The sequence below is a fragment of the Rousettus aegyptiacus genome, unplaced genomic scaffold (genome assembly GCF_014176215.1).
Source record: "Rousettus aegyptiacus isolate mRouAeg1 unplaced genomic scaffold, mRouAeg1.p scaffold_m13_p_2, whole genome shotgun sequence".
Classification (NCBI taxonomy): Eukaryota; Metazoa; Chordata; class Mammalia; order Chiroptera; family Pteropodidae; genus Rousettus; species Rousettus aegyptiacus.
This window is the reverse complement of record NW_023416295.1, coordinates 164461102-164474362: the sequence shown is the minus strand read 5'-3', so window position 1 is coordinate 164474362 and position 13261 is coordinate 164461102. Positions and strand designations below refer to the sequence as shown.

The window sequence follows — 13261 nt, the reverse complement described above, 5'->3', positions numbered from 1 at the left end:
ATTATCTGTAAGGGATGAACTTTTCAATGAATCATTACTTGGGTTCATTCTAGGACTAGAATCTCACATATTTTAGTGCCGTCTCTTAAACTACTCCATATGTGTGGTCAAGGGCAGCCACAGAGGAAAAACAAACCTGGCCAATTAACTGAGCACATTTCCATATCTGATCCCATTATGTGAACATCAAAATACATTTTAAAATAAACAAACAAATAAAGCTTGAATTTTAAACTGCATCTTCCACCAACGTCTGGGTTAAGGGAAGAGATAGGCCCAAGGTCACAAAGTCATTGGCAGGGAATCCACTCCAGTCTAGGAAATTCTGCGGCATCAGACCAGTTGGGATAAGACTGATCTCAGCTGGAGAAATAAAAGACACTAAAATAGGTCAGCAGATTATTACTCAAAACAGACTCAGACTCTTAAATCAGGAGGAACTAGCTGGGTTAATGAGAAAGGTTGAATTGTAGAATAAGTCGCTTGATACAGAGTCTCGGGGACTGGGGGAATCTAGAAGACCTCGCCTGCCAATCAACAAAACGAAGCGGTGTAAAAGAAGTTTCAAAATGTTTTTATTTCTTAATGAAAAATACAGGAACGGATCACTGCTACCATTAAAACTCTGTCACACACATCTAAGGCTTCCTTTATACTGCAGCTTCTCAGAGAAACCCTACGACCAGCCCAGCAAGTCTCAAGTATCAAGACCGACTCGGATGATTATTTAGAGCCCTGTTTGCAGTTCTTGGCAACCCCACTCAATCCCCCCAGCACCCCCACCAAAAAACTCCTTAACTGCTCCGCTGCACTTTTCCAGAGGTAGCGTCTGGGTTCCGAGGGGCTGGGAGCAAGGTCTGGGGGAGGGGGGCCGAGTGTGCAAGCGGAGGGCTCGGACTCGGAACCACTGGGAACGACCCTCCCCCAGGAGCACGCCAGGCTCCCAGCCGCGGGGGAGCCCCGAGGCCAGTCCTCCCCGCGGTCCCCCGCACCATCGCCCCGCAGGCTCTCCGCGTCCAGGTGTGACCGCCCCCGCGCGGGGGAAATGCCTCGCTTTCGGTCGTTCCAAAAGCCGGCGAACTGCTTCTGCCCGCAAAATGCGGGCAGGGGGAGAGGGGCTGCACGCCCTCCCTCCCCAGGCCCCCGCGCCCCTCTTTCCCGCCGCCGCCGGGCCGGCCTCGCTCGCTCTGCGGACCCCCCCGCCGCGCCCGCGTCGCCGTCCCCGCGCCCCCGGCCGCCCGCGGCGCTCACCTCGGCCCGCGCCCGCGCTGGTGGCGGTGGAGTTCCCGCAGCCCATCGCGCCGCTGCCGGGGGAAGCGGCGCTCCGAGCCGGCGGCCGCAGGTCCTGAGGGCGGAGACCCAGGCGGAGGGCGGTGCGCCCCGGGCTGGAGGCCCGCGCGGGGGTGCGCGGGGGCCGCCCCCTCCCACCGCGGACGGGCGTGGGCCAGGGCGCGGCCGGCCAGGGCGGAAGCCGCTGGGCACCCCTACCCCGCGCGGGGCTCGGGGACCCCGCCTGGCCCGCCCGTCGCCTCGGAAACCGCGCCGCCGGCCAATCCGCAGCCTCCTGCGGGCTCCTCGGCCGGGCATTGGTGGTCGTTCAGAGGGGGCGGGAATTTAAAGTGGGTTTGGGGGCGAGGGCGAGGCTGAGGGGCGTGGCCGTCCGGGCGCGGGGCCGGGGCGGAGGAACTCGGGGTGCGCACCTGCCCACCCTCCACGTCCTCTTTGCCTTCTCTTTTCTTTTCCCCCTCTTTCCCTGCTCCAGGATGCGGGGAACTCAAGAAGTGGCGGGGAACACCTGTTTTGCGAACAGTGGGCGCCCAATAAATGTTACTGACTAAATGGTGTTCAGGTTTGAAGTCAAACCGAAGTTCGTTTCTGCGTTAACAGAAAGCTAGTTCAGCTCTGTTCCCCCATCTACACTGGCTAACAAAGGACATACATTTTTCGCCACGTTAGTCATATTAACTCTCTTCCCTTTAAGCGTCTCAATTTCGATGACCTGGATACAGGGCTCAAACTCTGAGTAATGACAGAACTGTGAATTTACATGGCACCTTTCAACCTGAGAGTTGGACAAATGATACCGGAGTCCAAGGTTGGACTTGCTAACCCTGCTCTGCTCCCGCGACCTCAGCAAAGTTACTTAGCCCGTTAGCGTATCGGTTTTTTTTTTTAATCTGTAAAATGGTCATAATAATTCAGGTACACATGCAAAGCACCTAACACAGTGCCTAAACAGATGCCAGCTATTCCTCTTAAGTCTATTAGAAATGAATACTAATTCCCTGGAGGTAAGGACTAGCTGATTTATCATAATGTCCTCCTGGCTCATAGTACAGACTCAATAAATGTCTTGTGAGATGAATTCAAGCCAGGAATTAAATCTTCATTTTAAATCCATCTAATATTTATACAATGCCCAGCCCATGCCAAGCCCTTTATTAAAATTAAGTTCCAAGGGTTCGAACATGTGGCAGCCAGTCTAACCAGGCAGACTGATTATAAACAAATTAATTACAATGTAGCAGGGATGTTAACAGAAGAATAAGGATGCTATGGGAGCTCAGAAGATGCTGGGATCTGGTAAAAAGACTCTCCTAAAACTATACAATTGTGTTTAGAGAAAATCATGAATCAGAAGAAGGCCCTGGTGGACTGTTCAGTAGACCTTCAAGGCAATGGTGAGGACTGGGTAATTCTGTTGCTCAGGATACAAAAAATACATCGTCCACCATATGAAAATTAGATAATACCTGGGCATGTACTGAGACGGTAATTAATTCTTGGGGAAATAGGAGTGTTTTCGAGTTGTTTGACTTCGAGAAGCAGTTTCTCTACCTTGGCCTCCACTATCTTGGTTCAGTGGCTACCGCCACACAAATCCAGAATTAGCAGGCAAGAAGAGGGAACTATCGAACAGCCAAAAGAAATACTCTTGCTTATGTCTGGACTGTCTGGCACTGGGCTTCATTTTTAGGAAAGAGAACAGACCCCCAACATCCAAAAACCGACGCTCACAGCTAGGCCTTCGTGTTCTCCCATTAAACACGATTGCGCAGGACACCAGGATCAGACAAGGCCATGCAATTGCTGAAGTGAGAGCAAAAATAAGACCACTCAGTAATCTTGTCCAAGTATGACAAAAACAAGGTCACTGGCAAACCACAAAAACACCAAATGTCACCCAGTCCTGGCTAACGTAAATAACGGCTACTTTTTTTGCCAGTCACAATTTTAGCCTCATTGCAGTCTTCTTGCCTTATAGGTGAGATTTATTACGAAGATCCCATCACAGAATTGTTCCTGCTTCCTGACAACATCCAATCCAGAAAAAGTCCTGCTTTCTCAAATCCTAACCAAAATCGCCTCCTTCAAATCCAAATCCTGTAAGTTCCTTTCTACCACCCTGTTACCGAGATACATCATGGGTCTCCATGGTGTCCATTCTATTTCGCTCTGCAATGAGGAACAAACCCAATTTGTTCAACTACCGATATGTTCTTGGTTGTCGTTGGCTGGAAGATGCTGACTCTTGTAAATAATATGTACTCTGCCTTTAAGGTATAGAGTATGTTATCTCTCTAGTCTTTCAACGAACACTATTGAGCCTCTCCTTTGTGCCAGCCACTTTTCTAAATGCTTGAGATATAGCAGTGAAAGGGGACAGAGGAAAAACCTAGTCAGAGGTGACAGGTCAAAATCAAACAAAAGATAATTTCAGATATTATAATAAATGCAATGAAAAAAATAAGTCAGGGCACTGGAATCAGTGACTAAGAGTAAAGGGAGAGATGCTATTTTAGATGGGATGGTCAAGGAAGGCCTCTCTGAGGAAGGGGTATTTTAGCTGAGCCTGATTGATGAGAAGTATTCGGACATGTGAAGACCAAGGAAAGAGCATTCTAGACAGAGGAAATGGCAAGGGTAAGAGCCCTGAGGCAGGAACATGCTGGGTATGTTTCATAAAGAGAAAAAAGGCCAGGACGGCTACGCTAGAGTGGAAACGGAGAGGAGTAGTTGGAGAGATAGGCTCGATCATCACACTGGGGTGTGTTGGGCTTTGTATGGAGTTAAAATTCTATGCAAAGGGAAATGCAAAGTCATTCGTTGAAAACGATATAAATTCCTGATAAAGTGTCAGGCTTATAATAAGTGCCGCATAAATATCAGTCCTCTCCCTAATGTGGAGTAAAAAAAAAAAAAAAAAGTAGCCTAGTGTTTCCTTTTTCCTTTATTAGGAACTTATTTTATTTGATAGACAACAGTTCATTGAATTTGGATGTTTTCAAAAACAATGAGTCAAAAGAAAATTATGAATGCATGCCTCATTTCCTGACTGGTCAATTCTAGCTTCTTTTTCTGTGCCAGTTAAATCACACTGTTTAGCTGTTGTTTTCATTCTTCAGATAAGAACTAATGCGGTGTGAAGGAGAGAAAAGAGACGTGTGACTAAAATTGATCTGATAAGAAAAAGGAATCAAGAGGTAGGAGAACATAGAGCTAAATGAGCCTCAATTTTCGTGTTTTTTCTTCCATAAAAAGCTCCCCACAAAAGTTTGCCAGCCTGAGTTTTATTTTTGTTTTCCTCTTTTCTCCCTAGTTGATAAGCTGCAAGATGGCTGCCTCAGCTCTGAGTGGTGCACCCACACACAACAATCTCAGCAATAAAAAGGAGGCTTTCACCCTTCCGCTCCCTTTTTAAAGCCAGGACACTTCTCCTATTTCATTGGTCAGAACTGGGTCACATGCCCCTTCCTGATCCAACCACTGAGGAGGTAAATAGAATGGTTGTAATTGGCTCTGGTAAGCTACAATTTACCCCTGAGTCATGACAGGGAGTGCAGGATAGACACCTGAACAAAACTGGGGCTTTGCTGGCAAAAAGAAAGAAAGGAAGAAGAAGGGAAAAAAGAAGAGGGGGATGATTAACAGTTGTTTAATCAGCAGTTGTGATAGATATTACAAATGTGACCTAATATCTAGTTGTGTTCTAGAAATGGCTTCCTACCCCCTTGAAGACGAGCGTGGACATGTTACTAGTTCTGGCCAATGAAATGTGAGTAAAATTGAAATATGACTTACAAGCCTTATGAATTCTGGTCTGCTGGGAGTCAGGAGTTAGGAATGCTAGAGATTTGTTATGGGTAATGCTTGAAATATATAGGGGAAAGGGATCATAAGTAGGCAGGGAAAGTCTTCAGGCTACATTGCAGGTCTGACACCCATGAGGGAAATAAGAAGAGAGATACAGAAGGAGAACTGGGTAGAAAGAAGCTCTGACTATGACACATCTCTGAGAAAGTCTTGGCCAAGGCCAACAGGAACTTCATATTGCCTGTAAGGGTAAGGATAACACCAGGCTGGGCAGAGATGGACAGGCCTAGTAACCACATTGGGCTGCGAGCCGCCCAAAGAGATCTTGACCTCAGCTTGGACATGGCAGCAGAGCCAGAAGGTGCCAAGAGCTGGGAGCTGTCAGCCAACTTCACTGCAGGTTCTCTCTTGAAGGGAAATCTGAGCAGCACGTCTCCAAGCCTGCTGCACGAGAAGCTCTTGATGGAGAGTGCTAGATTCCCCACCTGTGAGGACACTGGAAGTCCTCCTGGAAGAGTTGTATCCTCCATTGGCCTGGATTCCTAAATCACTACATCAAGCAGGTCCCCACCCACACCCACACTGGTCCTGCAGCATGAACAAAAATGGATTTTTTATTGTGTTTAAGCCACTGAGCCATTAGGGTTGCGCTATTGTTACGAATCAGAGCATAGCACAGATACAGCAATTACATGTGTCTGTTACAGTATACATTTTCAAAAGTACTGACATAAAAGTGATCATAGTATTTTCTTGTGGTAATTTGATCTCTTTTATATCTGCCCTATTTTGCCTTCCCAGAGTGTTTATTTGCACTTTTTCTTCCTTTCTTTCTTAAGTAGTCTTGCTCTAGATTTGTCCTTTTTTTTTTTTTTCGAGTTTTCAGAGTCCACTTTTAATTTTTTTGACTATTTTTTTGTTTCGTTTTCAATTCATTGATTTCTGGGCATCTTTATTATTTTCTTCTTTCTAATTTACTTGAGTTTACTCTGTTACTTTTATAACTTCTTGAGTTAAAAACCAAACTCATTTAAGTCTTTCTTTCTTCTAAATATTGTTTGTGTTGCATCCCAAAGTGTTAATATTTTGTATTTTCACTGTTGTTCAGTTATAAACATTTTGTAACTTCCATTACCTATTAATCCAGGAATCATTGAGAACTTTTTTGTTCTCCATGAATGAATTTCTTTTAAAAATGTATAATATTTTTACTATTGGTTTTAATTTGTCTTGGAGACATAGCTTCTCACTTCCTGCCCAACTCTCTTGATGACACTGTTCCTCTTCTTTTATCCTGAAAGACAGACTGGAGTGATGAGGGCATCTCTCTGTCTTATCCTTCTCCCTTGCAGATATTATTCCTCCCTTGGGAGGACGAGAGATTGAGGGGTGCCAACTTTGGGTCCTCAGTAACCATCAGATTTGGAAGGCAGCTTAAACTCTGAAAACTAGAGCACGTGCCCAGAGTTGCTGGCCTCGGAGGTTGGGTTAGAAAGTAACTTAGCAGGGAGCCCTTGTCATGGGCAGGAGAGGAGGAGAGTCCCATTTTTTCCTGGTTCCTGGCCACAGGCACACTCCCAGGAGCTGAAGCTTGGCCTCTGTGGCTGCCACATGCCCCCTTCTCCACCCTATAGCTTCCGGCTCATTCTGACCTCTCTAGTTCCTTGGTTCTCTCCCTTTCCCATTCAGATGAACCAAGAGCAAATCCGAGCTTTTAAGAGGAATTTTACTGGGAAACCAAGAGATAAGCGCACCCACACAGTAATTTTTCAGCATGGAGAAGGATAAATTTACACAACCTATCCTAACTAGATTGGATTACCAGGCACCCGAAAAGACATCTTCCCAGGCCAGCAGCCATATCCCTTCTGCTCCCCCTCTGGTGTCCCCCACCCCCGCCGGGCAGGAATAGTTGAAACAGGAATCCCCATCTTCCACAGTCTTAATGCAACAGATGGACATACCCAGATGGAGACAGCTTCCAGACTCTCCTATTGCCCATCAACCCTCTCGCTCTTTGGATGAGATTCGGTATAAGCAAAACAAGAGAGCGTTGGCTCGTGGAGCTGAAATGTACATAAACAAGGACAACTTCAGCTGTGCTTTGACAGGGTACCGGAAGTCGTCAGGACTCGGCTTCTTTGCACCACGTCTTAGCTCAGCCCCATTCTCGCGTCCCACCCAGTGACTGCTGGTAGCATCAGACTCTCCACATCATGGTGGCAAGACGGCTTCAGCAGCTCGTCATGTGTGCTCAAGCTCGAAGCCAAAGAGAAAGCCCATGCATCTTTTCTGGCAATTCCTGCTAAATTCCCAAGAGTCACTCCGACAGAGCCAGCTTCCCAACCCATGCTCGTCCAGGAACCAGTCATTAAGAATAAGAGGGTATGGCAGTGAGGTTGGCCAGGCTCGCTCCACCCCATCACTGTCCAGACGGCAGGGACTAAGAGAGAGGAAGGGGGAGAGCAGAGCTTAGGCAGCCGTCAAGGCCAACGTCCCTTCTGCTCGATTCTTTGCACTGAAGAGTGCCTTCTCCGACTGCACGTCTGAGCAAATCGCCCCCGCCCATCTTTTTAAAGATCTTCAATAGCTTCCCGTTACGCTTAGGATAAAGATAAAAGTCCCAACCTTGGCATGCGTGGTCTGACCTCCATCCATCTCTCTTTCTTCTGCTCCCCTTTCACTGTCTTCTTTGGTCTCTTGTTCTGGCCATGTCCCTCCCACTGCTACGCCTTTGCACGAGCTGTTCCCTCTGCCTGGAATGCTCTTTTCTCTCCTCTTTGCCAAATTAATTCCTGCTTGGCCTTCACACTTTACTCAAGTGTTACTTCTTCAGAGAAGCCTCGTCTCGCCTCCCTGACAAGAAAAATTTCCCCAATAGCAGAGCCTCCTGGTCCTCAAAGCAGTTGTTATGGTTGCAATTCTAGATTTCTATGTGATTCTTAGCTTAACATCTGTTTCTCCCACTGGACTCTGCGTTGATTAGCACAGAGATCGGGATTGGTTTGGCTTCATCATTGTTTCTCCAGCACCTTGCTCAGTGTTTGGACCGAAGCAGGGGCCCAGGAATACGTGTGAGCATCCATCCATACTGCCATGGAGCTGAGCTTCCAGAGAAGGAGACAGAAAAAAAAAAAAAAAAAAAGATGCCCCAAATCACCAGTTGAATTAAATACAATGAAGATAGATACTCAGCCACATAACAGGCTAAGATTAAAAACACAAGTGGAGAAGCTACTTACATGGTGATGGTGACGTTTTAGGTGACACCTGATGATAAGAAGATGCTGGGCTCTTAAAGCTTCCTGTCTTTGCGTTTCCATCATATATGGTCACCTCAATGTGCCAAGACTCCAGGCTTGGAACGAAGAAACAGGTGGAGGCCCAAGGGTGGAGAGAAAAGTGTGCTGAGCAAATTTCCTAAGATTTCAGAGCAAGAAGGGGGTCCCAGGAAATATGGTCTCGTGCCCTGATATCAAGCATCCGGTGGGACCCCATTTTAGAGTTCACACGCAGTATCGACTTCCTTTCCTCTGGATGGACATCTAACTAGTTCGCCATTTTTAAAGGGAGGGGATTGGGCAGAGGCCAAAAGTCAGCATATGACTTCCTTCTCCTCGTAAAGCACGCTTTCCCTCCCCAAACACTTCCAGCTCTCACAATTTGATGTTATGACCCTCATCAGAAAATTGACATAAAATTCACATAATGCAAACATGCCATTTTAAACGGGACGATGCAATTGCATTTGGCGTTCACAACGTTGTGCAGCATCTCCACCATCTAGTTCCAAATCCTTTTCCAGAAGGAACCTGCAGCTGTTAGGCAGTCACTCCCCATTCCCCACCGGCATTCTCGGTCCCTGGCAACCACTAATCTGCCTTCCGTCTCCACGGATTTGCCTATTCTGGATATTCCACATAAATGGAAATGTTATTGCATTTGAAATTTGGGTTTTTTTCCATAGTGTGTTTTGACAGTATGCAAGCGCTTACATTGTTTTGTGCTCCGGTGAACTTATAGCCTGAAGAGGTCCAACTGAGATCTAGAATAAAAGGTTTTACTCTGAGTCAGTAGTTATTTGCACTAATGAGGGGAAACTAGGAAAAGATTTCCAGCAGGCAGGTGGCAAACCTGTTGCTTGGTGCCTAACAAGTACCATGATGAAAGTTTAATGCACATGTAAAATAAATAATGTCATGTACTTTTCTCTGAAGTGAACTGTTAAGCAAATATCCTCATTTCCTTAAGGGAGCTGTTAGCATTTTCCTTGGGTATCTGAACATTCAGGATATGAAAAACATCTATTATCCTGTGCAGAATGGACCAGCTTGCCCAGATGAATTGAAGAGAGATCAAGCTAGAATTCAAACCATAAGCAGGAAGTAATTTGCCTGAAAAAAAAATTTGTTTATGTGGGTTATTTTACGTATTATTTTTGAATATTTGAAACATAATTGAATAATCTTTGGTGGCTTCGAAACAACACACAGGAAGACTCTTTCAATGTTATATATTCATTTATAAATTCTATGTTAAACTTGCCAATGCACTTTCACTTGAATCACATTTAAGATCACATATTGGAAATTATAAAACACTCCCAAACCTTAGGGGAAACTGAGAGTGACAACGGACTGTGATTTTATCAGTTCAATTTTTTAAAGATGGGATTTTAACAGTAACATATTCGCTTCTCCAAACAGGAAAATAAAAGGAAGCTTGATGTTGAAATTCTGAAATCTTTGTTTCTCCTAAAAAGTCCTTTTCTTCCAAAGGAATTCCTCTCCCCCCTCAGATTATCTTTTCATAGACTGCTTTAAATGAAACCAAATGAGCTGCATTCTCATGCCTCGTGATTGCTTTACAAGGGTATTCGAAAGCCAAAGTGATATGGTCTAACATGCTAAAGAGACTTTCTTTAGTTACAACACTGCCATTCTCTAGTGTATTGGCAATTCACGGAGATCAGTCAAACCTTTATGCCAGAATCTTAAAATTTTGGCTAACACAGCTGAACGGTCAATCTTGTGTCTAAATTTAGTTGCTAATAGGCCTATTAAGTGGCTTTACTGCCGTGACTAACTAAACAATATACATAAATGGTTAAGATGAAGTCACTTGGTAAAGAAGGAAGGAACTGGAAGGAGAAAATGAGACATTTGATTGTTAGCTAAAGCACACGGAGTTTGGACTCCCGTGTCTGGACTCAAAGGGATTTCTAAAGAAAGTCATTTCCAAATCCAGGCCCTTTTAGTAGAGAAAGCCTGCCAGGATTCAGAGATAATGAGGGACATCATTTTCTGATTTTAAATGCTTCAACAGATGACCAAATAAAAATGTGTTAAATTACTACAGTGTAGTTCCTAGCTCGAAGATGTTAAAATGTGATTCCCAATACAGTGCCTCTGAAACTTCATAGATTGAAGCTGCATCCTGAACCCCAAGGTCCTACAGACTCTCCATCCACCTGCCTTGAGTTTCTCCCGCCTCCTCCACAACCAACTTCCACCAGAAATCAGAAGTCTCCCTACTGTGCGTCGTTAATTCTGCAGAAATATAGTTTTCTGCATACTACCTCTGGTGAACACTCATATTATGTTTAAGATGAAACAGGGCTTCAAATTGAAGGCCTAGGACTTTGGAGCCAGACAGATATGGTGGCAACTTCCAACATTTATAACTGAATAACCTAAAGACCCCTAACCTCTTTAAACCTGTGATATGGACGCAATCTAAACAACAGACAGCACAGATCCTAGAACCAGATCCCGCCCCACCCCCAGTGCAAATCCAAATTCACCACTTACCACCAAGAAACTTAGTTACTCTCTCTGTTTCAGTTTCCTTATTTGTAAAAAGAAAGGAAAATAATAAGACCTACATCAGAATGTTGCCATGAGAATTAAATGAGTCAGTATGTGCAAATCACTTCAGAGACCGTGAAACACCGAGAAGGCTTTGATCTCCAGGCCCTCCCTAGCTTCCCCCAGCCCACCACATCTCACCCACTCTTTGTAGTTATCTCTGGCAACGGTTTTCTTTTTTGTAAGCAGTTAAAGGGGAGGTAATAAGCTCTTCTTGAGTCTTTTTGGGCCTTGACTGATTTTAGCTCAAAATAATCTGCATGCCGAAGCGACACTTCTGGGGAGACTTGTTCTGAACCCCATCACCTCCCTGAAAAGTTTTCTCCTATCTTCTCGGGAAGAAATGATTCCTCCTCTCTGTATACTGTAGCTACATTCCTTACCACGTTGTATCATTATGTCTTTGTCTGCCTGCCACTGCTGAAATACAAATTCCACGAGATCAAGGGTTTACTCGACTTTACGTGCCCAGAGCTTAGCCAAGCGCCTGGTAGGCTCTCAATAAACTTGAGCTGTTCTCCTTGAGGGATGTTGAGCAATGTTCACTGAGTCATGGAGTCAGTGTAAGAAGAACTTAAAAAAGGAGTCATATCAGAGTGTTCCCAGCAATTTTGTGCAGGAAAAATCAAGCAGCATTTCCTGACTTTCCCTATCCTTAGTCTCCCAAGCATTTGCTTTTAAATGCACAGCCAACGAGAAAAGGTAATTAGGGGAAATTACAGCTTTGGAGTCCCACATCTCCATGAAATACACGGAATTTGAGCTTCTCCTACCATGCAGTGAGCTATCATCATTCATCAGAGACCATGACCTAGATTTCCCTGCACAATAAATTGGAGGTAATTCCCACCTATCGGCACAGAATGAAAGTCTTGTCCTCCATAGCTTGCCAGAGACATATATGAGACCAATTCAGGCTCTGAAACTCGAAGTGGAACCTATGCCCTCAGCTCCCCACACTGAAGGGTGCTGAGAAGTGATTCACCAGTGTCGCTAGAAATGAATCACACCTAACAGGAGAAGCCTGTGGCTACAAAAGTAGGATAAGAGCATCTAGAATTAGCATCGATTTTTTTTCTCTCTTACTTGCCATGTCACCAGAGTTGGGCTGCTGGTCGCTTAACGTGGTCATACTCATCAACCCCACACCACATGTGAAAAACACCCACGTGCACTTTTTCTGCAAGTCGATCGATCACCTTCCACCTGTGCCTTAGACGCCACCTCATGCTACCAAAAGAGAGATCTCACTTTAACCACTTCCCTCTCTCCCACAGGAAGCATCAGTCTTTATCTCTCCTCTGGCTTTAAGAGTGTAAATATCTTCCCCAGTGGTAGAAGTATTTTTTATTCCATCCCCACCGCTCTTTTTAGTTCTTCCCACTTTCCCAGTCCATGACCCACCTCCCGTCTTTCCACAACCTCTCTGTCCACTCAACATGAGTGTTTGTTGAGTATCTTCTGGACTTCTCATTAGCTGGTGAGATGAGTAAAATCTCTACCATTCACAATCCTATTAGGTTTTGCTACTTGCCACTGAAATCATCGAGTTTGATATAACAGGCGAAAGTGATGGGAAGCTCTGCTTTTGGCCTGCCCCCCATGGCTTCCCCCTTCTTCTTTGCCACAAGAACATGCCTTTCATTGGGGTAACTCTCCATCTCCCATTCAATGTGGTCCTGAGGGGACCGTGAGCCATGACAGCTCACCGTGGAGAACTGACTGAAGATTGGCCTGTGGTCCAAACTGGGCCAATCCAACTCTCTCCTAGGAATCCCAGTCTTGAGCAGAGTGACACAGGGTGGAAAGCAGTTTGGAGCTGAGTCATCCCGATGGCAATGCCCCGAAGTGTCTGTTCCTGAAATCTCCAGAGCTTTTCTGGGTCTTTTTTTCCCTGATGTCTGCTGTTAACTAAAATAGTTAAGGCAATTTACCAGGGCCCAAGTTCAATATAAAGAAGATTTTGATAGAAGGGAATACTTTTAGCTTAAAAAAAAAAGTTTATTTAATTTTAACTACTTTTCCATTTTTTATGTATTTATCTGTGACAAATTTCTTCTTTGATTTCGTGAAGCTATATGATTACCTTTCCATATATCTCATTTTTTCTTTAGTTAACCTGACTTGGTTTCTAACTGTAATCAAAGGAATGTAAGCGATATAGTAACTAATAAATATATCAATTAATGAACTTATCTGCAGAAGCCAACCTAGAACAAACTGAAATACGGAGTTCTTCCATAACTTTCATAGTTATAATATGCATTCTCAGTCTGTTAGACTACTTAAAGTGGTAATTT

The 13261-nt window shown here is 44.9% G+C and overlaps 1 protein-coding gene across 1 annotated transcript in view; it reads right to left on the bottom strand.

The window, feature by feature from the left end:
- CUNH12orf75 (chromosome unknown C12orf75 homolog) overlaps window positions 1-1483 on the bottom strand; it is a 30353-nt gene extending 28870 nt beyond the window's left edge. The window contains exon 1 of the mRNA XM_016127078.2: window positions 1252-1483. Coding sequence (XP_015982564.1) covers window positions 1252-1297 — 46 coding nt within the window. The 5' untranslated portion in view covers window positions 1298-1483. The remainder of the gene's footprint in view (window positions 1-1251) is intronic.
- Window positions 1484-13261: the final 11778 nt, after the last annotated feature.